The 27,031-nt window shown below is 37.5% G+C and overlaps 1 protein-coding gene across 8 annotated transcripts in view; it reads left to right on the top strand.

Moving 5' to 3' along the window:
- The window catches only part of LOC148030966 (agamous-like MADS-box protein AGL11), a 91,355-nt gene extending 71,535 nt beyond the window's left edge, over positions 1-19,820 (top strand). Inside the window, exons 3-7 of one of the 8 annotated variants that reach the window (XR_015691831.1) lie at positions 12,436-12,497; positions 12,571-12,670; positions 12,758-12,911; positions 16,744-16,828; positions 18,784-19,806. Coding sequence is in view for 5 of the 8 variants with exons in the window: in XM_087684516.1 (XP_087540642.1) it covers positions 12,436-12,497; positions 12,571-12,670; positions 12,758-12,829 (234 nt within the window). In the remaining 3 variants the exon portion in view is untranslated. Of the gene's footprint in view, positions 1-12,435; positions 12,498-12,570; positions 12,671-12,757; positions 12,912-16,743 lie in introns of all 8 variants that reach the window. The other 7 variants (XR_015691832.1, XR_015691830.1, XM_087684519.1 and 4 more) reach the window with 7 other exon arrangements.
- The last annotated feature ends 7,211 nt before the right edge of the window (positions 19,821-27,031 follow it).

Raw genomic sequence — 27,031 nt, 5'->3', positions numbered from 1 at the left:
ACTCAGCCTGTTCTGCCCGCTCTAGCTAAACCACTCAGGGTGTTGATTGCATTGATAGTTCAGTGGTCCATCATCCCATACATTCGGTCTACAACCTCTTCATGAGAAGCATGTCTGACCTTAGAGTTCTCGAAGAAAGAGCTTGAGACTATGAAGATGGATGAGGGTGATTCTATGCAAGATCATCTAAATAACATTTAACACTTGCATGAGTAGCTTATGAATGTAGATGAGTACTACTTAGATATGCAGTTGCTATCTACTACTTTGAATTCATTCCCACACTAGTATTTGGCCTTTCATATGGCCTTGAACCTCACCATGATGATTTCCTAGAGCCACTTACTTTCCCTCAATTGGTCAGTTTGCTCTTGGAGGAGGAATAGATAAGAAAGAACAGTGGTGTGGATGTTATAGCCTCTAAGCATGCTTTTTGGGAAAGACAAAAGGGCAAGGGCAGCCAAGCAAAGAATGCTCCATGGAGCTTTGAGACTTCAGGCACTTTACATGGCAATAAGAAACAGGGGGCATGCAAGCCAAGAAGAGCAAATGTCACTATTGTAAGAAGCCAGGACATTACATCACTCAATGTAGAAAGCACATAGCCAAGGAGAAGAAGGATCAGTGGTGTTTGTTTCTAATGCACCTTCTACTGCCACTGAGTCTCTGTTCTTTGTTGTTTGCAAATCGAGACTATTGTTTTTACACATGAAATTATGACTCTTCTTGGGCTAATAGAGCATTTAGCTCTATTGAGGATACGAGCACATGGTTCTTTGACAAGGATGCTTCTAGGCATATCACATCCTGCAGGGATTTATTTTCCTCTATTACTGCGACTCATGTTGGCAAGTTTGTGCAATGTGTCAACAATGCATCATACACTATTAGAGGTATTGGGAAGATTGTGTGGACAGCCATTGATGGCTCTATTCTCTGCTTGCAAGACGCATTATTTGTGCCAGGTATAAAGAAGAATTTGTCGTCTATTTCTTCTTTGGAAAAGTGTGGTTTGCAAGTCACCTTTGATGATGACAAATGTATGGTCAAAGATAAGGAACACATTACTTTGGCTTTGAGTGGCACTTTATATCATGGGTTATATGAGTTGGTTGCTTATTCAATTGATCAGTTGGTGTATCTAGTATCTACTCTCACTCTCTCACTATGTCACATGCAAAGTTATGGCATGCTTGCATGGGTCATGTAAACTATGGTAGCTTGATGTTTATGAAGCATACACAGATGCTTGATGGTTTACCTCTCTTGGAGAGACCTCTTGAGCATATATGTGAGGGGTGCATTTTGGAAAAAATACATCATTTTTCATTTCCTCATGATGTTGCTTTTAGAGCAAGATTACAAATTGTACACTTGGATGTATGTGGTCCTATGCAAACAGTCATTAGGTGGATGTTACTATTTTGCTACTTTCACTGATGAATTTACTCATTTTTGCTAGGTCTACTCTTTGGTGAAAAAGTTAGAAGTATATGATGCATTTTTTAATTTTGTAGCACTTACTGAAAATCAATTTGGTTGCACGACTGAGACTCTCCATTCGGACTGAGGGGGGGAATACATCTCTGCTATGCTGTTTTTAAAAAAAAAAAGCAGAAATGCACCGTCCATTAGTACACTATTGCTTATACTCCACAATAGAGTGGGGTTGTAGAAAAGAAGAATCGGTCACTCATGGAGATGCCCAGATATATGTGGGCATAGATCGGACGCCGTATGCGCGTATAGTGAGCATCAGAAGGTCCCCAAGAACAAAAGAACAGTACTTTTTACACAAAAACCAATAAAGAAAACTTTGCACGACATGAACAAGAGACCAATTGGGTGCAATCTCCCCCCATGTCTTGTGTGAGTGCTCCGCAAAGCATGTATTTCATATATTATTCATCTTCAAGCTCAAATAATAGCCCAAATTACAAAATATCACGCTTTGGCTTTTGAGTTTGCTTTTGTGTCAATAAAGAATTAAAGCTAATGGGCACCCAAAAAGTCCAGCGGTATCCAAATACAATGTCCAATACAAGTATTTAAATCATGCGTCCATGCGCATACAAAAATAATAAATAAATATCAAATGCTTTGATAAATAAGTGCGATAAAATATAGGTACCATTTCTAAGATACACATCCATAAAAAATTGATGATAATTTGAATACATGCTATCCTCCAATGCTTTCCACTGCCACTGCTGCTTGCTCTACACATCAACTGAAGCATTCACAATTGTTAGAAAAATAATACAATTAAACCGATAAAAGTGAATACCTAGCAGTCTTCAGCTACATAAATAAATTGGTTAGAAATCAATTCTAACCTTAATTTATTACGAGTGCGTACTCTAAACTCATAAACGTTTATTAATTTAAATATGTATTTTGCGGAATCACCCGCTATGGAATCACCCATGTACACATAAAATTAACAAAACGCCCAAAAAGGATAGGCGTCCCTATCGACTTCTCGCACAAAGAATCTACTTTGTGTATGAGTCCCGGTAATAATAAAATTTTACGGAATCCACCGTGGAATATGCCTCCTAGCATCATACCCCCAGGGTGGGATAGCAATTGACCTCAATTGCTATTAGCTCAATGTGGAGCTAACAGAGTGGGGAAAGCATTTAGGTCTCTAGTGTGCATCCCTTGGACCTTTTCAACAGGATGGTTTTTAAACTTGACCAAATATCTAGAATATCTACGGCCAGTTCTAGTGTTCATAAAGCCAGTATCTATAATAGTTTCGCGCTCAAGGATTTCAATTTCATCATCTAGTAAAGGAGGGTTTTCATAGACAGGGTGTATAAGTAATTGGCCTCTAAAAGGTCGTAATAAACTGATATGGAAGGTGTTGTGGATTTTCTAATATTGTGGTAATTCTAGTTTAAATGCATTGTCATTGATTTTGTGTATGATCTTGAATGGTCCATAAAATCTAGGTGCTAATTTCACAACTAGGTGTTTATCTACACTTTGTAATCTGCATTTTTCTATTCGTAACCAAACATAATCATCAACTTTAAAATTCATAGCCTATCTTTTCTTGTTTGCTTGTTTTGTATATGATTGCTGGGCTTTGGCAATCATATCTTTAACTTCATAAAAAATAGTGGGTTGCGTGTTAGCAATATCATCAGCAGTTTGAATTTTGTTTGATGATGATGCAAGACGTGTAGGCAATCGATATCCATAAATAACTTCAAATGGTGCTTTCTTTGTAGCTGTATGTGGTGTGCTATTATATGCAAACTGAAGTAAATGTAGATGTGTATCCCATATGTGTGGTTTTGAAATGGTATAAGCACGCAAAAGATCTAAAATAGTACTGTTAGTAGCTTCTGTTTGACCGTTTGTTTTAGGATGAAATGCAGATGAAAAATTAATCTTTGTTCCTAAGTTAGCAAACAAAGTAATCCAAAAATTATTACAAAATTTAGAATCACGATCAGAAATAATAACTTTTGATAAACCATGGTTAGTGAAAACAGTTTTTAAAAATATTTGAGCAACTTGAGATACAGTTAAAGTTTTCTTGCATGGAATAAAATATGCTTGTTTGCTAAATCTGTCTACAATAATCCAAATCATATCATGATTAGCTTTAGTGTTAGGTAAACCAGTGATAAAATCCATTGAAATCTGTTCCCATAGTCGTGATGGAATAGATAATGGCATTAGTAAACCATATTGTTTACCATGGTGTCTTTTAACTCGTTGACAAACTAAACATTCAAATACAAAGTTAGATACATCAATGTCCATATGTGGCCAATAAAAATATTCAGTCAATGTATGCAAAGTAGATCTAATTCCTCTATGACCTTGATATGGAGGAAAATGAATTTCATGCAAAACAAATGATCGAAATGGAACTGTCACACATAATCTTTTTCATAAAACATGAATCCATTATTATAAGACAGTGAATCAAAAGGAATCCAATTATTTGCAACTAGTTTATTCCAATCCTTGAAAAGTAGGGTCCTGATGATAAGTATCATTCAAAGGAATAAGGGAATCAAATGATATCACAGAAATATTGTGAATTATCGGTCTACTACTCAAAGCATCAGCTACAACATTCTCTTTTCTAGGTTGATATTATATAAGGAGATGAAAACTTTGAATAAAAGCAGTCCATTTAATGTGCCGGTTAGATATTTGTGGTTGACTAAGGAGATGTCTAATACTTTGTTGGTCAGTTTTGATCATGAATTCAGATCCCATTAAATAATGTTTCCATTGACGTAAGGCTTCTACTAGAGCTAGCAATTCTTTATCATAGGTAGAATATTTAAGTTCAGATGGTTTGAGTTTATAGCTAGAGTAGGCTATGGGATGATTATCTTGCATAAGGAGGGCTCCTATTCCAGATCCACTAGCGTCAGTAACTACTAAGAAGAATGGTCTATTGAAGTCAGGTAGGTGTAATACAGGAGCATGAGTTAAAGTATGTTTCAATAAATCAAAGGATTTTTGTTGATTATCAAACCAGTTATACACAATACCTATTTTTAAAAGTTTTGTCAAAGGTAATGCAAGTAATGATAAATTCCTCACAAACTTTCTGTAAAAGCTAGCAAGACCTAGAAAAGAACGTAATTCATGCACATTTTTGGGTATGGACTAATTTAAAATTACTTTTATCTTTTTAGCGTCGACTTTAATACATTCTGATGAATTAATAATATGTCTTAGATATTCAATTTTTTTTTGGAAAAATTCACTCTTTTCTTGATTAGCATATAATTGATTGTCTTTTAACAACTTAAAAACTAAAGATAAATGTTCATAATGCTCATTCTCATTTTTACTAAATACTAATATGTCATCAAAGAAAGCTATGATACAATGGTGATGTTTCAAGAATATGCGATTCATCATGCGACTAAATGTGGTTGGTGCATTAGTTAAATCGAAAGGCATAACTAGAAATTCATAATGTCCAAATTATATTCTAAATGCAGTTTTGAATATATCAGATTTATCCAATATTACTTAATGATATACAGATTTAAGATCTATCTTACTAAATATGACAGATCCTTGTAGCTTTTCCATAAGATCATCTACCCTAGGAATCGAATATCTATTCTTAATAGTAATTTTATTTAGGGCACGATAATCAATGCACATGCGATAAGTATTTTTTTTTTTTCACTAATAAGACATGTGCACAATATGGAGAACTACTAGGTCTAATTAATCCTTTGTTAAGCAATTTTTCTATTTGATTTTGAATTTCTTTCTGTTTAATTTGGTTATGTCTATATGGTACTTTACATGGTGGTTGTGTTCTAAGAATTAAATCTATTTTATGATCTTCAAGACGTGAAGGTAGTAGTCCAGGTGGTAAATTAACAGCAAAACAATCTTGAAATTAGGCAAAAAATTGTGTATACCTAGGATGCATATGTTTTTCTTTAGCTTAAAGTTTATTCACCCATATTAAATAAGATTTGCTACTTTTACGTAATACATATTTAGCATGAGTATGAGTAAGCAATGGAAATTTATTGGAAACGTGCATAGTATACAATGTGATTTATTTTTCTTGAAAATAAATTTTAATTAAATGTGTAGAATAATCTATGTCAGGATTCTATTGATGATGCCAAGGTATTCCTAAGATAATGTCACTAGATTACAAAGGTACAACTAAGAAATTTCTTCGTTCAGTATATTCACCAATATTAGTTTCTAAATTATGTACCTCTTGTGTTTCATTATATCTTGCACCTAAGAATGCAGCCTTGATGCGATAATATATAGAAACAGTTTGTAAATTTAATTCTTTGACGAACTTTGTAAAAATAAAGTCATGTGTGCTCTCATTATCATGTAAAATAGTATTTTTTTCACCATGCACAAAACATTTCATTGTTAATAAAGAATGGGAAGTTGGCATACCTGGCAAAGTATCTGAAGTAGTACCAATGTCGTCGTCATCTTCCGTAAAGTTCGGCATTGCCTCACGTTCTTCTTCTTGTATGGCTCCCAGATAATTGATATGGACATGTGGCTTTTTCGATTGGCTGCTAGATGTCCACGTTGATGGCATTTGTAACAAACTATGGATTTGACTTTAGATACATTATTGGTAATGGCACGAAGTTTAGGAATGTTGGGATTTGACTGTGGGGATGGCTTAGGGTTTGGATTGGTGTTTGATGGCAAGGCAGGTGGTCGTGTCCAAGATTTACGGAAAAGATGGAAGAAAACAACTTTGATTGAATCTTCGAAAATTTGAATTGAATTGTTTGGAACCAAAGTTACCATTAGTTGAAAATTGTTGTGGTCACTTGTCTCTTCTGCGAATCTTGTCTTCAGTGTCATGAGCCAAGGAAATTGCATCTTCAAGAGTTGTTGGCTTGAACATATTGACTTCAGCATAGAAATACCCAAGTAGGCCAGACATAAACTTGCGTTTATGAGTTGCTTCAGGTATATCTTCGAGCATTCTGAGTTGCAGTAGAGCATTCTAGAAACGTTCAGTGTCTTGGGAAATAGGTTCGCGATCTCTTTGTTGTAGAAGATCCCATTGCTTGATGACTTTTTCATGGAATTGAGGAGGAATGAAATTCTACAAAAATTTCTTTTGGAAAGTCTCCCATGTAGTAGGGCAATCAGCGCTCTTGCGAACCACAGTCCACCATAAAGATGCTCGGTCAACTAAATGGTTAGTGACACACATAATTTTGTCTTTCTCAGCATATGTTTCTTCATGAAAGTAATCATCAAATTGATTGATAAAAGTAAGTACAGTCTTTTCATCGTGTGATCCATTGAAAGTACGAAATTTGAATTTTCTTTTACTTATCTTTGTTTCTTTGCGGATGGATTGGGCTTCAAGTGTTGCATCGATGGTATGTCGTATAAGATCTTCGCATTGCGATCCATCTTGGTCGGTGGTAGATCGTTGCAGACTGGCCAATTGAACTTGCAAAGTTTGTCGGGCTCTTCGTTCTTCTTCGAGCTGCATCATAATCAAATCCAACTTTTGCTCCATCTTTGGTTCAGGTAGATCACCTTCAGCCATAAAATTGTCCATGTTTTGTTCAGTCATCCTGTAAAATTCCAAAAGACCTCACACTCTCGAAATCTTATTAGCGGGATGAGCGTAGCTCAAAGGCGGGTTTACAAGGCTTGTATATTTTTGTTTGGCTTTTGTAGTCTTTTTTCTTTATAATTGTGGTATTCGTTGTCACAATCGTCTTCCAAGAGAATAGTGTCATGTAGAAACTACGTATAATCTGCGTATGAACTTCTACGTTTGCTAAAACTAGTTCAGCAAGTCTTCAAGTGTGAACAGGGACTTCCAAAGAGCAATAGACTGATTTGTGTGCTTCTGCGTGTGAACTGCTGTTATGGTAATGGTTGGAGATTATCTTTGTAACTTTGGTGACTTGCAGAACTTGGAAAGCTTAGAATTTAAAGCTTAAGGAACTCAATTTGATTTTCGTGGACATGAGTATGTTGGCGGTGAAATCGGCCACCGTCAGTTTATACTGACGCTGCAGGCAGAAAATTTCGATTGAAGAAGCTTTTAAATAAGCTTGTTATTAAGCTTAATAAGCTTTTTGTTAAAGTTTGGAAGGTATAAAGCTATGGAGGATTATCTGTATACTCACGACTTATTGAAGGAACTTGACCGCCGGTCCTTGGCCTACAGAGGCTGGTCTCTCGCAATCAGAGGGTATAAAAGGGGATTCTTGACTGCCACGAATACGCTGGTATCGACCATTCGTGACGAAATTGACTGTAGAGCTCGATCGTTCCAGGAGCTTCGCCTTCGCGCAAGATGGTAAGCGATTGGAAGCTCTCGATCTCAGCTTCGCTTTGATACCAGTGGTGCACAGATCAGACGTCGTATGCACGCGTAGTAAGCGTCAGAAGTCCCCAAGAACAAAAGAACTCTACTTTTTACATAAAAACCAATGAAGAAAACTTTGCACGACATGAACAAGAGACCAATTGGGTACAATCTCCCCCCATGCCTTGTGTGAGCGCTCCACAAAGCATGTATTTCATATATTATTTATCTTCAAGCTCAAATAATAGTCTAAATTACAAAATAGCACGCTTTAGCTTTTGAGTTTGCTTTTGTGCCAATAAAGAATTAAAGCTAATGGGTGCCCAAGAAGTTAGGCGGTACCCAAATACAATGTCCAATACAAGTATTTAAATCGTGCGCCCATGTAGATATAAAAATAATAAATAAATATCAAACGCTTTGATAAATAAGTGTAACAAAATATAGGCGCCATTCCTAAGATACACGCCCATCAAAAATTGATGATAATTTGAATACATGCTATCCTCCAATGCTTTCCACTACCACCATTGCTTGCTCTACACATCAACTGAAGCATTCACAATTGTTAGAAAAATAATACAATTAAATCGACAAAAGTGAATATCTAGCAGTCTTCAATTACATAAATAAATTGGTTAAAAATCAATCCTGACCTTAATTTATTACGAGTGTGCACTCTAAACTCATAAACATTTATTAATTTAAATATGTATTTTGCGGAATCACCTGCTATGGAATCACCTATGTACAAATAAAATTAACAAAATGCTGAAAAGGATAGGCGTCCCCATCGACTTCTCGCACAAAGAATGTACTTTGTGTATGAGCCCCGGTAATAATAAAATTTCAAAGAATCCACCGCAAAACCTCACGGAATCCACCGTGGAATATGCCTCCTGGTATCAGAATGCTTAAAGTAAAAAGCTTGCCACATAGTTTTTGGATGGAAGCAGTTATGTGTCCTTCCCATGTTTTTGAACAAGTACCCCACGAAGGCATTAAAGAATATTACACATTTTGAGGCTTGGAATAGCCAAAAACCTTATATTCAATAGGTACCCCATGAAGGCATTGAAAAATATCATGCATTTTGAGGCTTGGAATAGCTGAAAACATTCTATTGGACATTTTCGTACTTTTGGATGTCTTGCGTATGCACACATTCCCAAGGTACTGAGAACGAAATTGGATAACAAAGTTGTTATATGCATTTTTGTGGGGTACAAGAATGAGAGCAAAGGATATAGATTATATGATCCTATCTCTAAGAATGTATTTATCACTAGGGATATGGTTCTTTATGAAAAATCAGAATTATCCCTTGCTAGTTTTGATAGAAATCGGGCTGCCAATGATGTATTTGAAGGGTTGCGCCCATTTCTTTCGGTGATATAGCTGGAGCTTCAGCAAGTGAACTTAACATTCAACCAACTACTCCATTGGGTAATGGAAAAAAATAGCCTATGGCCGATCTAAATAGTCAACAAGGGAGTGAATTTGAAGTTTAGCAAGAGCTTGTACACAGTGAGGATGCTAGGCAAATGCCTTGAGGATGCTAGGCAAATGCCTGGGTGGTATTTGAATTCTATGAAAGATAGTCACTTGGATGCTCCTATTGCTAGTTGTACTAGAAGGCAAGCTCATATGCATGATGGTGTGCATACCATGGAATTTGTTATAGTAGCAGAAACACTTGATGATGAGGAGCTTGAATGCGTTGAGGATGCACAGCATAGTGTGTATTGAATGGCAGTAATGCAAGCTGAGTTTGATTCTATCATAAAGAATCAAATATGGGATTTAGTGTCCTTGATTATTGGAAAGAAATCCATTGGTACAAAGTGGGTCTATAAGCTGAAAAGGAATGCAGATGGATCCATTGACAAATATAAGACTAAGCTTATGCCTAAAGGCTACGCATAGAAGAAAGGCATCGACTATGAGGAGACATTTGCTCCTACATCTCGTATGACTTCCATTTAGTCTATGGTTGCTTTAGCTACCCATTATGGATGGACTATGCACCAACTTGATATAAAGACTGAATTTTTACATGGGGAACTTCAAGAAGAAGTGCATGTACAACAACCATTGGTTTTGCAGTTGTGGGATCCGAACACTTGGTGTGCAAGCTGAAAAGGGCTTTATATTGTTTGAAGCAAGCTCCTCGAGCTTGGTATGCAAAGATTGATGCCTTTTTACTCAATGTGGGACTCAAAAACATCTCATTAGAGTCTACACTTACATATATGAAGAGGGGGAATCGTTGCTAGTCATATGTTTTTCTATTGATGATATTCTACTTACAGGGACACATGCTGATAAAATTTTAGCATTCAAACAAAATTTGCAGTAAAATTTTGAGATGTTAGATTTGGGGCCTTTGCACTATTATTTGGGTATTCAATTCATTCATGATGCTAGAGACATTGGATTGTCACAGTCTAGATACATTGGTAGACTTCTTGAGAGGTTTGGCTTACAAGATTGCAAGCCAGTTCGTACGCCAATGGAACCTAGACTCAAGGTGTCCTTGCATGCATGGTAGTGATTTGTTTGATATCCATATGTATGTTCTAGTAGTTGGATTTATCATTTACCTATGCAACACAAGGCCAAACAATCAATTTGTAGTTTCATCCTTAAGCAAATACATGCACCAGCCATGCATGTCACATTGGCAAGCTATCAAGCATGTTTTTCATTACTTGCAGGGTACTCGAACTCTTGGATTGCTTTATGCAAGGGGGACAACCGCAACTGCATGCTTATAGTGATTCAGATTGGGCTATGATTTTGATTCTCATCACTCAAATAGTGGTAATTGTTTCTTTCTTGGCTCATCTTGCATCTCTTGGCTTAGCAAGGAACAATCCAATGTTGCCGCATGGTCATGTGAAGCTAAATACAAGACAACTTTCACTACCATAGTTGAATGCATATGGCTTAGACATTTGTTGGTTAATTTAGATGTATTTGTTCAAAGAGCCTACTCCTTTTGTTCACTGATAGTCATAGTGCCATTGAAGTGGCACAGAACTCAATGTTTCATGCACACATGAAATACATAGAGATCCACTATCACTTTATTTGAGAGAGGCTACATGCAGGTGAAGTAAGCCTTGTCATTGAGAGACGGTGCTTGTAGGTGATATTAGCCTTGTTTAATATCCTATCACTAGTAATGTGATAGACATCTTCACCAAAGCTCTTCCTCGTGACAAATTTGAAGCATTTTGTAATGTTTCAAATTTCATCTCCTTTGGTGGTGTGGATGATCCTTGTATATTGAGCACTCTTCACTCTAGGGGGGTTTGTTGAATTTGACTCATGGGAATGCTCACAGAGGAGTGTTGGTGATCCTCAGTAGGACAATGGGGCACTTTTTTCTCTCCTTACGAAATGTTTTTTCTTCTAGATTTATTCTCTTTTATTCTATGTGCTTGTGTTACATAGTTTGGGCACTTATAATGTTTTACACCTTTCGGAACCCTAAGGTTTAAGGGTTGTACTTTGTACTTGCATCTCACTCTTCAAATTATTGCATTGGGTGTCGCACTTCACTCTCATGGAGTCCCTTCACTATCTATCAATTGTATTTCTAGTTGAGCTTGAGCTTTGATCTTTGTGCATTCTCTCACCTCTCACAATCCAATCAAGTGGTGCTCAAGAAGGGATTTCCACCCCAACTGGATATCCCAAGTGCCATATAATATCTCCTTTCGAAACAACAGCTCCCTGCCAGCCCAATTCTTGCAGATTTGTTGCCATACAAAATATTAATGTTGTTTCTGAGCATTAATATGAAGGCCCGAGGCCAAACCAAACAGACTCTAAATTGGCATTGCTCAATTGGCCCTAGTTCGATCAGCCTTGAAAACATAAAGGAATCATTTGCCAAAGATTGACCCAAAAGTTGAGAACCCCTGGGAAGAGATATACCAACAATCTCCCCATTTTGGGCTAAACGACCCAGCAAAGAAAGCATGGTGTGAGTAACCAATGCAAACAATAAGAACTGAGAGAGCACCCTTGATGAAGAGAATGAGATAAAGGAAACTCTTCTATGACTCCCCCATTAAGCGCAACATGTGCCACTTCATCCTGACTAATAGTGTCAATAAGAGAACTCGTGCAGTCTTGTGTACTCTCTCTCTCTCTCTCTCTCTCTCTCTCTCTCTCTCTCTCTCTCTCGCATTCCATAGCTTGTACCTCACATCCCACCATGGCTTCTCTCTGAAAAACAACGTTCGTGTGCCCAAGGTCTCTAAGCCCTCTCCATTACTCGTGCCCATTCTTGAATTGGCGTTTAGTTGGCCTCCAATAGGCGTACCCCTCTTTGAATTGGTTTTGTAAGGTTCTCAATTTTCATATCGGAATTGAATTGGAACTTTGATGCCTATTGTAAAGCTTTGAAGCTTTGGAACGAACATACGAGAGAACTTATGCGAAGCTAGACCAGATGTAGATGCTAAGTCTGTCCGTTGACGTGTTTGGGTTTTTGGTTCCTCTTGACGATTGGCTGTTTGTCTATTTACTATAAGCAATTCTTGGGGTGATGTTTATCTCTGGCTAATTATTCTTATCTATGCCTGTCACAGTTTTGGAGACATGAGGCTTTCCGCTTACGAGAACATCTCAAGTATTTGACCGACCTTCAGAGGTGCAACTCTTGTGACAGCTGATGTTCAAGTTTGCGTTTTTGGTACCTACATTCGTCCTGTCTTGATTTGCAGCTGCTTGATGGGTGAAAATCTCTCCTTCCTACCGTTTCCCGATATCGAAATGATGGAAACTACCTTGGAGGCTGCTCTTTACAAGACAAGGCTGCGAAAGGTACATTGTATCCACAGACATACGTGCATGTTTGTAGAATGCATGCGTGCTTTAACCCACAACCATGAATCTGATGCATTGTTGCAGATGGAACTGTTGCAGCTTCAAGATCAGACTACTCAAATGGGGCATTTTCTATGCGGCTCTGCACACCGTTAATTGGGGGGGACCACACTCACTTTTGGTAACCTTAGAAAGTACGAATATGCATGGCACGAAGAGTCATTCAATAAGAGAAAATGTGAGAATGAATTGAAAACAATATGAAGCCAATTGAATCGTAGTTCTTATGACTGCCATAACTTATGCAATAAGTTGAATCATAATATGGGCAAATGGATGTGGCACAAATCCCAGGGAAGTCCCATGTTTTAATGGTTGTATGTTACTTGAAAGCTCATGGTTTGAATGGTTCATAAGGTGCATGGCTCCAAGGATATGGATGTGGCAATGGTATCAATGGGTTTGCAAGAATTTATGATGGTTTGATGGAAGCTCCAAAGAGAGCGAAGGTGATGCATTTGTAGAGAAGCAAAACATCACGAGGAAGAATGCCATAAGGACGAGTGTGAATAAATTATCAACCCGTGCTATGCGTTCAAGATCAACTCACACCACTCATAGTTGTAGGTTATCGATAGTTGGACAATAGTATGGTGCCGAAGTCCATGCAATTGGACCTCGGAGTCTTGCACAAGCTAGATAACTTTTCAAGTAGGCAGAGAAGGATTGGGAGTAGTTTTTGAATGGGTGTTTTGCAAGACTTATTGTGATTACAGAAAATTAGTATGCACACAATGCTCATAGCGTGGATAAAGGAGGGGACATCATTCGCTAGACTATGAAAACTTGATGAGACATTCAACCAAAATAGAAGTGAACCATGGTGAATAAGGAACAACTTCAGGAGTGGATCCAAATAAAATATAAAAAGTTGAAAAAGAAGAAGGATGAATAATAAAGAAGACTAGGAGACACTAGTAACAAAATTAGATATACGCATGACCAAGGCTATAGGGAAGATGAGATTAGACGATGCGGAAAGGAAAGGATCAACTAAGAAAAGAAGAAGCTACTATCATTAAGAAACCTTGACAAGTTTGTTTAAAGGATTGAAGAGGTTACAAAGTGAAGTTCATGAGAGGTTATTGGAGAGACATTTTGTGAGGGTTGTAGTTTGCCCCAATGCCATCAAGCATGAGATGTAAGCTTTTATGATGGAGTATAGTTAACCCACCCTAGCATTGGTGGCCAATTATCATATTATTTTTGTGACATAGTGGTATGTCACTTCTTCTTGCACCTTGTCTACATGCTACATTTGTCAAGTGAAGTGTCTCAATGGTTCTTCATTGGTCATGGATTTATGGGGTCTTAGCATCAATTGAAGCTGCTTGGAATGTGATTATGCAGCTAAGGTCTAGAGGAAGATAAGGGAAATTTAATTCACAGTGTTAGAGAGTAGGGCTTTATTGGTAGAGCCATAGGTTGGGCCACAAATTCAAGTTCAAACTTACAAGGACCATTCTTAGAGTAGGCAAATTGTCTACCTTATACTTTGTAAGATACCTTTCCAAATTGTTGAAGATCAAAGGAGAAAGCCTCTTCCTTTAATCATTTTCTATGATTCTTTATATGTAACATTCTAGAAGGGAGACCAGGTTTTTCATGGGAAAACTCTCCTTATGTACAATTGGAGAGTGGTTGGTGTTCACAAGCCTCTCATCATAGGTTCACATGGTAGAGATTCCATGGCCTCAATGTAGTAGAGGAGGATATCTTGTAGGAATGTAGAGAGTTTGATTCTTTATATGTCACACCCTAGGACGGAGAGCACATTTGATATGGGTAAATTTTCCTTATGTACAATGGGAGAGTGGTTGGTGTTCACAAGCCTTCCATCTCACAGGTTCACATGTAGAAATTCCATGGCCTCAAGGTAGTAGAGGAGGCTATCTTGGAGGAATGGAGGGCTCTTGAGACTGCTGGGTTTTCATTGCACCACACTAGCTCCATCATTAGGCTTGGAGGAAGTTTGTTATTGTGAGGGGCTACACATATAGTGTATGCAGTAGATTGCAAAGTGAAGCTTAGATGATGTAGACACTTTCACCTCCTCAATCTCCTCACTTCCTTTCAATCTATTTCACACATGATTGGAAATTATGAGAATGCACAATGGAAGAATAGGAACATGGAGAGAGAAGGGAAGACAGAGAAGAGAATGAAAGAATAAATCAGCATTAAACTCCAAAAGAATGTTGAATACAAAGCACACTGATTAGTCTCTTGGCAACACAAAGTGTCAATCAAGGTGTCAGATCATATTGAATATGGAATGAAGCATTGGATAATGCAAAGAGCAGTATTTTATAAGGCAATGTGTCGATCATTGATGTCTAGCATTGAAGTAGGGTAGCTATAAATAGTTGTTGGAGCCTAAAAGTAGTCGAATACATTACAATTGAGGTAAAAATGTTTGCCAATGTACATTAGGTGATAAAATGCCTAAGGAAATGCTAATCACCAAAAAATAGCTGGTCACCCCATATGAATAGTGTGACCACAGCCTCTAGTCACTAAAAAATGTTGAGTTAGCTGTAATGGAGCTTCTATGTAGAAATGCAGTTTGAAAGAGAGAAGAGATAGAAACACACAATTTGTGGTAGTGAAGAGTGTACCTCAATAATTATTTTAGATAGGTATATGTACTATGTACAATCTGGCCCTTACATGCGAACACGCGCACTGCCCTTTATCCTAAACAACCTCCCCCCTAAAGGCAATGTGCCCAAAGGTAGAGGACAAGAATTAGCTAAGTCTACGTATGTACAAAATTGAAGAGACTATACCTATTCGATATCCATCATTTGCCGGCAATGGGCAAACCTCTCTGATGGAAGACCTTTCGTGAGAAGGTGTGCAAGGTTATCATGAATGTGCACCTTGACCAGCTCAATGCTCTTGCTGTCAAGTATCTCTCTGATGAAATGATACTTCACCTATATGTGTTTTTTCTTTGCATGGAAGACAGGGTTCCGTGCTAACATGATAGCACTCTAACTATGACAGTAGAGAACAGGAACCTCAGTAATCCCAAGCTCAACAATCAAACATGATAGCCATAAGGCTTCTTTGTATGTCGCAATGGTAGCCACATACTCTGCCTCCGTAGTAGACATTGCAACACACTTCTACCAACCTAGATATCCAAGAGACAAATCCCCCTGTGAAGCTAAACACATACCATGTAGTGGACTTCTTGTAGTCTGCATGTCTAGCATAGTCTGCATCCATAAAGCCAATGACAGATGTCTTCTACTTACCAAAGCAGATGCACAAATCCTTTTTGCCCTTGAGGTATCTCATAATACCTTTCAGCCCTCATGCAGATCACCATGTAAGAATGCAGTCTTTACCTTCATTTATATGAGCTCCATTTTTTCAACTGCAACCAAGCCCAAAATGGTTTTTAGAGTAGTCATCTTGACTACGAGAGAGAAGATCTTGTCAAAGTCAATTCCATATTCTTGCTTGTACCCCTTTGCGAGTAGCTGTACTTTGTACTTTGGTGGAGAACCAGAAGTGACCTTCATTTTGCAAACCCACTTGCATAGAAGAGTTTTCTACCCTTTAGGCAGTTGCACCAAGTCCCAAGTACCATTCTTATTAAGTGATTCCATTTTTGACAACATGGCGTTGAACTACTTCTTGTTGTTCGATCTATTCATTCCTTCCTTGAAGCATGATGGCTCACCACAATCCATGAACTTGTGTGTCATGCAAAAAAAACACACATAACAGAAAAAAAACTCATAATGACACTGACTAAAGAGTCCAAAACCTTGGCAGAAAACTCCACCCTCACATTTGTAAAGTGCTAAATGTGCAGCGTCACGACAATGTCTTGCTTCTAGACTTGGTCTCGTGCATTCTATACCATGTACTCATACTTATGGTTGATGTTATATACTTGGATTTGATTCTAGAATGCATTTGAGTAGTGATTAAAGCTAATTTTTGGAACAGCATAAGTGGGGTATTGATTTGATTACTATGCCTGTTGGTCACAGATGCGCTATATTGTTTTGGCATGAGAAGATCTCATAAATCAAGTGGAAGGAAGAGCATTACGAACAAAATCTACTTCACTGGTTTGTAAGTTTCTATTGGAAAATGTCATTTACAGGTATGGATGTATTGAAAAAGTTACTGTAGATAGAGGTGAGTTGGATGTTGATGCAGCTAGGGAGTTTTTCTCTCACCTTGGTATTAAACTTGCTTTGACTTTGGCATATTATCTAGAAGGCAACGAGAAGAGCAAAAAAGGCAATCTACCAATTGTGAAAGCCTTGGCCAAAGCATGCGGTGGATGGATTCAAGAGTGTGACCTAGGGTTTTGCCTTATGCCTTGTGGGCTGATCGCATTACTCACAGTGTGACTACATGATATATGCCAGCTAAGTTGATGTATGGGAAAAAGTCATTCATGCCTACAAAGACTTGCACACTTACTTTGAGTGCTTTACCGTGATAGCAAGAAGAGATGACTAGAGAAGATCTTTTGGCTCTTCGTATTCCTCAGTTGTTGAAAAGAATACCTCAAGATATTGAAAGAGAAATTCAAAAGCTCAAAGAGGCTAGGATTCGCAACAAATACCACTTTGATAGCAGATGCAGATTGAGGCCTAAAGAGATTAAAGAGGGAGATTGGGTATTGGTCTATGACATCAGTCTAGACAACCAGTATAGTGCTATCTGCAAGGTTTCCAGATGATGGTTTGGGCCCTATTTAGTGTAGCATGTCCATGACAATGCTACATATTCCTTGGCAAAGCTTGATGGTACGGCCTTGTGAATTCTAATTGCAGGGAAGAAAATCAAACTATTCAAGAGAAGAGATGATACAACCTATGCAGCCGAGGAGTTGGATGATGCTATTTTTGATGGACTAGAGCCAAGAAAGGATGAAGACGAATATGTGGGCATTGAAGATGATTTTATAGAAGATGAAGAGATTGCATTGACCGTCAAGATTGGCAGTGATGAGGATGGGTAGTTGTGGCCCATCCAGAGGATGTGCAAGTTTGGAGGGGTTGGATGTCGTGACACTACACGTCTACCTCTTCAAACCTAAGGGCGGAGTTTTCTTCCAAGATTTTGGACTCTTTACTCAATGACATTATGAGTTTATTTTTTGTTGTGTATGTTGTTTTTGCATGACACACGAACACGAGTAGTTAGGCAAGGCACATTCTTTCAGTACATTCATAATTTTTGTGTGGAGTATTGTTTACTTGGTTGTACATCATTAAAGTATGCATGCCCTAAAGGTCATGAGGATTCACCATTTGATGAGAAAGCCTTGAGCCATGCTATATTAGATGCAAATGGGAAGTTTCAATTCAATGCCTTGTGGAAAATATAGGCTTGTGTTTTGGCTTTGCTTGTAAATATGCATATGTAATAGTGATCTTGAGGGGGTTGCAAAGTAGTTTGCTTCACAAGTTGAGAGTTTGTCGATCTTCTGATCTTGTGAAAAGGGCTTACATTAAACATATTGAGTGTATACGGTGCTCTTGGGTCTCTACAACATTCTTCTTGAATATGTATACCCTCAAAATTTGATGTCATGAATTGGACTGAATTAAGATGCATTAAGATCAGATAGAAAAGCTTTCAAGGAAAGGGATTCTGCTTGCACAAACTACCTGCAGGGGATGCTAAACTTCAAAGGTTTCCTTGCCTATGAGGCACATCAGATTGCTTGACATAAACCCATGAAACTTGTCATCTAGGGATAGAAAATGCGGTGCTACTTGGCTCTCGATTATGGCTTAATCAGCTAGGAGGGAGAAAAGGTGATATGGGCAAACGATCATTACAAGCCAAATTGATGAAGTAAAGTTCCAAATAGTGCAACGATTGATTAAGCTTGATAACGAAACTAATGATGCTGGCCTGGAAAGGCAGGTTGACAAAAAACAAAACGGCTGATGTTATCAATAAAAATATAAGCTTTTCTTGGGCTTTTCTATGAATCACAAGCTTTTTCATGAGAAAGAAAGTGTCATTAATGATGGTTTTTCTTTAATATAAAAAGGTAATTTCAGGAGGAGGCCAATGGAAATCAGCAGGCGAGGAAAGGACAAAAAGAAGGGAGTCGATGGCAAGAATCAATCGATGATGCTTAACTGAAGACACTGCAACAATGGTCAAAGAAGGAACTAAAGCAATAGCATAGCCGAGATAGATGATGAAGGCGAATACCTGCTAACCAAGATGGCGGTCTGAGAATGCAGATGGAGGGTTTGACGAAGACTGCAATGGGGTAGCAAGTAAAAGTGACAACAGGAAAGTTGATCGTGGACATGGAGATAATGATGATGAGGTGAAGCTGTAGTAATGGAACGTCATGAACGTGAGGAAGAAGCTGTGGAGAACATAAGAAAACACTAACAAGAGAGAAGATTGAGGGTGACAAAGACTCTCGGTCAAGCTATTTTGGACAGAGAAGGTCACATCGGAAATCATGTGGGCGGCATGCTATGCCGTAGCGCAATCCATTGATTTTGAGTCTATAGCTTCACCGCCATCGCCGCCTTCTACTACGCTCTTTCGGAGTGTCGTTCATAGGACCTATAGGTCATCTTTAGTGTGAGGCCTTGAAGTACATTGTGATTCATAAGCTGCATATAAAACCAAACTCATTACAGTTCCTTGTAACTAAGGATATGGCCTCTTGTTCAATTTGCTAATTTTCATTATGTTCCTATCCAAATAAAGCTTCTAAGGATCTATATTTTAGCATCTGAAAATTCAATAGCCTCTTATACTGATTTTTTGTATATGGCGATTTACCACTATGAAGAAAAAGCTTTTTGAGTATCACCTTCGCGGAGATAAACAATGGACATGAAGACAACATAAGGCTACAACAAGACCAAGGCTTAAGCAAGTTCATAACTTTCTCCAAAGTATTAAAACAAGGATGTTTCATCATTGTACTAAACTTCCAAATGATGTAAATCAAATATTTCTCACATACTCATATCTCATCATACAATTGTGATATCCTCTATCCTCACCTTCTCTAAAATGCCACTTTACTTCTATATTTTTGTGCTTATACCATGGAGTGGATCTCTTACCTTGAAAGATTGTTCCTTTGTATCTTGTTCCCAAATATAAAGCAAGTTTGAACGTTTACATGACTTCCTCCAACTTACCTTCCACTAATGTATTTTTTTCTTCTACTCCACGTATTGGCCTTAACTTGAGTACTTTTCATCATCCTTTCCTCCCATCTTGCTAAGTGTCCCTGTGGCGAGTGACTTCACAAAACTCCCCCGTTCCCCCTGGAGCGAATTTCCATGGGACAACGTAATGCATATGCAGTCGAAATGTCATTCAACCCTGTTATTCTAGCAACCAAATCTCTATCAAAACCAAGAAAAATGATTACTATAATCACCCCAAAATGATCTCTAATCATGGATATAACATCTCCAAGTCATGTAGCACTAAATGGGCATCAGGTAGTCATCACATAAGTGAATCATAAATATTATTTACTCAAGATATAGTTGTTGCCCTAATTATTTCATATTTGAATATTGAGCATTTCATATTTGAAGCTGAATGTATATAATCCCCAAGTGTAATACTATACTTCAATGCTCAATGCTAAGCATTAGATGCAAAGTCTAGAGCACACCCATGATGCCAAATAAATAGGAGCAGTTGTTGTAGGTCCTGAGCATTGCTAAAAACGAGATCTACATACCCAGGTGCATGACGCCTTCAGTTGTGAAGAGATTGGAATACTAGTCCAAGTGTTGGAGATGATGGGGAGGGTCCCCAAGTGGCCAATGATGGCTGGCAACAAGCTTAAATGAAGAGGGAAGCTTCAAGCTTCCACTAGCACTGGCTTTCTCTCTACAATGGAACCTGTTGTGGAAGTATATAGTTGATATAGAGTGGAGGGAGTGCTAGCCTATAAATAGCTACAAACATGAACATGTCAGGGCCATAAATCTAGGGCTAATAAAGTATAATTCGGTTGGCATAAAATATACCTATTGACCATACAATAGGTGCCAAATTTGGCAACCACATCAGAGTGAAAAGAAATGAGTCCATTCATTAGAACATGCACTAACTCACATATGAAATGACCGTATCCACTAACAAGATCATCTTGGAACTTCTTCTTTTGTTGATGTGGTCGTTCATGGAAGGGGTATAATCAATTGATAACATTTGGATTTTCTTTTCTGTCATAATATGGTAGGCAAAAATCCTTAGTTCTAGTAGAGAGAAGAGAGCTTATCCAAACTTCCACATGGGTTTGAAGTCTATGCACATGCACAAGGACTAAATCCTACAAATTTCAAACTCATAAAGAGAAAAGATCAGATTCGAGGATTGAGTCAATCCCAAAGCAACTTGATCTATAGTAGAACTAATGTGGACATTTTAACAAAATACTTGAATGTAGAACACTCATAAAATTGCATAATATCATATACTGAAACAAGATCTTGATAGGGTTAGGGTAACTCAAAGATAATGAACATTGAAGATGAATGAATAAATATAATGTTCAATATAGCAAACACGCTATGCAAGGTAAACATTAATCTTTGAGCTCTTGTATCTTTGAAGGATTGTCACGTGTCTGCGTAACAATCTGTTGGAAGCATGCTTTAGTGGTCCATCTAAGAACTATCCTAGATGACTTCACCCAACACTCACGAGAATGCACGGGTCTATCATCTAGGTTTCCCAAAGCTCACCTCATAACGAAAACTATAGGTTGTTCCCACACGAGAATCAACATGCAAGCTTGGGGTCCTAATTTGACAATCGAGTTCTCAATACATCAGTTATTTCCATCATCTTCCCTCCCTTTTATCTATATGTTGTGGTGTTGCTCTACAAACCCAAAGGCATTGAGTCTTCCTAACTCATGCTACCTTTAGACAAACAAATAGTACAAGAACAACTTACTCATTATATACATAAAAAATAATCAACTTTCAATAGCATTTATATGGTATTTGACTCATTGATTCATTCAGATTACAATGAACATCACCAAAGCCGTCCTTGTGCTATTGAAACTCTTATTTTAAGCATTAAAATCTTAGTTTTTGTGAGTTTTGAAGTTGTATATGGGATGTCTTTATAGACTCTCATATATTTATTTATTTCATAGAAAATCAAGAAAAGAGAAAACTAAAAATTTGAGGCGCTGAAAATGAATTATTAATCTTTCTTTTTCTCCCTCTAACTATTAGTATTTTTATGTGATCTTTAACTATTTTCTTTTTATTTTTAAATATATAGATATTTATTTGATAGAAAATAAAGAAAAAATAAACTAAAAATTAAAATTTTTAACCCTAATTTTTTTCTCTAAAATAAATTTTCATTTCATTATCATTGGCTATGAAAATTAACGTACTTACTTATAGGTTGCTTACCCATCATGAGCGCATGTTGACCCATGGAAAAACTAAGGTTGCTGATGCTTTTGCAACTACACACTTGAAAAACTCTTGTATGTTTCAGCAATAGGTCAGCATCAATCTCATCACACCCCATTCATCTCTCACATTTGCACTTTCCTTCCCCCTCTCTCATCTAAATGCATGTAGTGGCTATTGAGGAGGAGGGAGAAAGATTGCATTTTTAGAGAGAAAAACATTGAAATTTTAGATTTCTAAATGCTTCAAAATATGAATGGAGATCCATGGATTCTTAAAAATATCTCCCCATGGCCTTTTGCTGCTGAAAGCTCAGAAGAGTGGTACTATTACGTAGAGGGTGAAGAGTAGGCTCTATTTCTATATTCATATGCTTGATTTGATATAATATGGGAGGAAAAGCAAAATATAATATCGTTGTTTTCCCCTCCATGATGTTTTTCTCTCCATTCTCTTGTTCCTCAAGCCATTCTTCCTTTTTTAGGTGCTCTCTTTAGTCCAATAGTCACATCTTTTCAATTTTGACCAATTGGGTCATTTAAATGCCCTATTGGCTATCCCAAGGCTTTCCCCATAAACAAATGTCATTTTAACATCAATTTTGCATACAAAGAAAATTTTGGCTCAAAAATGATGGTTGAATACTTACTAGCTTTAAATTGTCCCATGTCTTTCTCCTTAGTCGCCTTGCAAAGTGGACCACATTTGAGTTTTTAATCTTTATTTTCCACACTAAATGGCTTGCAAATCAACCCAAAGAACTTTAAAATCTCATTAAATGCACCTTTAAATTCTCCTCTCAAAAGGGATCATCTCTTTCTTTGTGCTTCTCAATTTCCTTTGTGACTATAGCAAATTTCCTCAATTCTTGGGGTTGGGTGTTATTTCAAGTTTGGCTAGGATCTAGTACCACATTGCTTTGTTAATTGGCTAAATTATCTTCTAGTGAGAATTGAGATTCCAAGTCTCTAGGAGTGCATGATTACATATTGGCTCCTCTTTAGAATTGTGAATGATTCACATATAATGTGTTGTTTGACTAAAGACTGTATGATGTGGATTTGAATATAAATAAGTTTTTCTACAGTAGCTATGAAACCCCCTTTTTTTTGCAATATTATGAGTAATATAAGGATGCATTCAAGTTATCATAATTATTGTCATGCTTATCATTGCATGGTTTGCTCATGCATAATGTAGATTCTTATGCATTTTCTTTATCCTCTATTTCAAATACTGGTTTATGCTTGGTTTCCATATTTTGCATACATAGAAAATGCTATAAACTATAGCATATATTGTAGCTTCACTATTTCTAACTACAAAATGGAAATAATGTTTGTTACTCTTGTACTTTTTTTACTACATTAAAGATTCTTGAGCACATTTCATTCACATCAAGCATTCCTTTACACATGTCATCATATGACAATTAACTTTCTTTGATCAAGCATGTCAGGTACATCCAAGTTGTTTAGGTACGAGGATCATAAGGGATTTGAGGTGAGGAAGAGTGGAATGAGTACAATCTTTTGTGAAACAAGACAAGGACCAACATGTCAAATCCCTAACCAATGTAGTGTGCTCATTATTGGAGGCAATGATAATTAACCGAGAAGGAGCCTATGTTATGTATATGTGGTTTACTAGACACCTTATGTTGGACACTCCAACTTGGAGTCCAGGATAAGGCAATCAGATAGTGGACTACAAATGCAATGTTTTAGTGTCTGGAGAGGTCTTCTAGTTTTTCATCAATCACTCATGGATACGAGGCCGTGGGGCTTAGTTATGTAAGGTTTGATTGTGATCTTAAAGAGTGAAAGAGCTGCTATCAGGCCCATTTTCGGTCACATGGCAAGTGGTGTGTGTTACGCGAGCGGTGATCGAGAGTAAGCCTCACTCACAACTCGATAACGAGATGTTAAGGAGTGCCAATTGAGGTAATTGACTTTGTCAAATGCACAACACAACTTGAAAAATTCAAATATTCGATAATACACCACATGCCACATATAAAAATAAGAGAAAACACAATGCCTCTTGAAGCTCAAAACAACCAAAAACCCGAATGTGGGTAGAGCATCACACAACCACAACACAATGAAAATACCAATAATTCAAAAACAAAACAAGTGAGATATATTTTTGTACCTTATTAACCTTGAGCCGATGCTCGACGCTTTGAAACCCAAAAGCTCCAACTTCCAAATTGCCATGACAAGAGCTCACTCTAGCATGCGACCCTCCACTCTTCTCTCATAAAATACAATTGTACAAGAGGGGAAAGGCCCTTAACTCTTCAATCTCCTCTCCTTATATAGTTTTCTATCAACACTCACACACATTAGGCTTTCAGCTTTCAGCTTTTGGCTTTTGCTTTTCTACTGCTTTTCACTATTTTCGTTTTTTCTGCTTTATGCTTGTTTGCAACTTGTTTGGATCATAACTTTGTCACTTGAACTTTGAATATAGTCGTTTGGGTACTCAAAACGATCGGAACACATCTGTTCGACAAGCCAACGTGGACAGAATTATAAAAATCCATTCAAAATGGGTAAAAATGCTGATTTTTGTAAATCGCATCATTTTTCTCCACTTTTTATCTTGGACGACTTATTCCCTTCCTTGGCCTATTGTTCTTGTATACACTTTCAGCACGCATGTCCTCTTTTTCATCAAGAAATACTCGCTAACGATGTGAAACGTACAACCTTTTTCCTTTGATCCTTGAGTCTTCAAAATGAATATTCTTTGGATATGAACTTGTTTTTTTATGCAGTATGCCCTAGCAGAAATATGGTTTTTTAAATAAAATCCGTGCACAACTATACATGATTTGAGAAATATGCAATATCGGAACCATGATATGCTACCATTCAAACAATGCTCACAAAAAAAAATAAAATGAATGCACTGAAGATATTGTGCCTAGTCTATCTACATGTGATCGTGTGTCATGCAAAATGCAAATAAAATTCCTTGTTAATTTAAAATTCCTTATCCTCACCTCTCAACTCTCATAAAAAAGATATGATATACTCTGCTCCACCCATCCAAAATCTCACAATCACTCTAGAAAATGATGGTCCTCAAGATGTTGACCAGATAAGAACAACCCATCTCACAATTGGTGGCATCCTTCACGACCCTCTAACTCACCCAACCTCCTTACACACTCAACCAGAGGTTCCTAACTTTGTGATGAGCATCCCAAATATCGTGCGTGCAAGAAATGTGTGTGCTCAATGACAAGTACTCTCTCATGTGCGTGTGCATCTAAAACTTATTGCATATAGCTGCAACGGACCTCATGCCGTGCTAGTGCTCAATGATGGTGCAAAACGTGCATAATCCCAATCCATGGCATGAAAGTATTTGATAGGAACAGGAGACGACCCCCGAGTGCAGTGCATCAACAAGTGTAACGTGAAGTGCTCGTGAACCCATTATCCCTGTGATGTGCAAAAGTCTCGATAAGAAAACATACTTAGCTCCTCAATGTTCAGTAGCTATTGACAAACACAAGCTTCATCCTGTTCAAAAAAAAAAAGCTCGACCAAGGCTATCAAGTTTCACATTCAACAATTCAAACAAAATAACAGAAGCAAATACTAAGCTAGACAAACACAAGAAATCCAACTACAAAATAACAAAACAAACTGTTATGCAAACAACTAAGCTAGCAGAAATCAAATCTAACTACAATTTTACTAAGGGTTTTCAGTTTCCAAAAAAATGATTGACAGTGTGTTTGTTAGGAGTCTTTAGAATTCTTGTTAAGGGCCTAAGATCTATGGTTCACATTTATATATCCCCATTTGAAGGTAGAAGGAGAGGAATAAGGGATCACTCCTAGTATGGCTTCTAGGATGAGTAGTTCAATAAGTCTAAATATGGCATATTGATCCTTTATGGATTGGCAAGGGCTATTGTTGGACAATGGACCATGTTATTATGTTTTTGCTCCACAAATGACCTCATGTTAGATTTGAAACATTGTGGATTAATTCTTATTGTATATGTCATGCAAATAAATCTAGTAAAGTACACATGGAGCAATTTCATTTTAAGAATGGTTAAACCATTGCGCAACACATGACTCAAGATAAGAGTGCACTTAGATCTCCTATGCATGATGTCACCATTCCTAACTTTCTTCCACATCATGACATTATTCTATTAAGGATATGTTAGGTCTTGGAAAATTTTCAAGTGCAAGGGAGACCCCTTCTAAGGAAGGAGAAGGCATCAAGCCATAAGGCTAAGTATTCCTTAAGTAGTAAAGGTGTAGCCTCATGTGAGCTAGCCACCCTAACTAACAATATTATAACCAAGTAAGGGATTGATGCACATATAGTTACTAAGGATGAAGATATGATTCCAAACCACTGCAATAAAGCTATTTATGAGGACTTAGATGATTGTGCACTAATTTGGAAGCTTAGATCCAAGTTTCCTCCTCTTTAATTTTGAGATCTTTACATACTTCATGGTCTTCTTGATGAGGACTATAATGAATGAAGTTGAGAGAGAGAGGAGAATGAGTTAAAGAGAGAGAAAGAGAGAAGGAAGAAAGACTAGAAGAGGAGAAAGAAAGACAAGAAAGAGGAGAGAAAGAAGGAGAAATCCATGGAAGCTAGAGATGAAGGTGAAGAGTAAGCTCTTGATAATATCTGGATGCCTTGAATAGGGTCTCTTAAACCTTAAATATCTTGTTCAGTGTGACTAAGTGTAACGTGTCCACTTGTTCCCTTTCAGGACAGTCTTAGCAGTCCATCGGAAAGAGAGTTTAAAAAGCTCCACCTGGCACTCCCATGGAATGTTACGGGGTTTGCGATCTAGGACTTCCCGCGTCTGCCAAGTAGCG

Source organism: Lygodium microphyllum, chromosome 9 (genome assembly GCF_053477565.2).
Source record: "Lygodium microphyllum isolate KBCC chromosome 9, Lygodium_microphyllum_v1.1.10, whole genome shotgun sequence".
NCBI lineage: Eukaryota > Viridiplantae > Streptophyta > Polypodiopsida > Schizaeales > Lygodiaceae > Lygodium > Lygodium microphyllum.
Note: the sequence above shows the minus strand (reverse complement) of the source record. Positions and strands in the feature narration are given on the sequence as shown.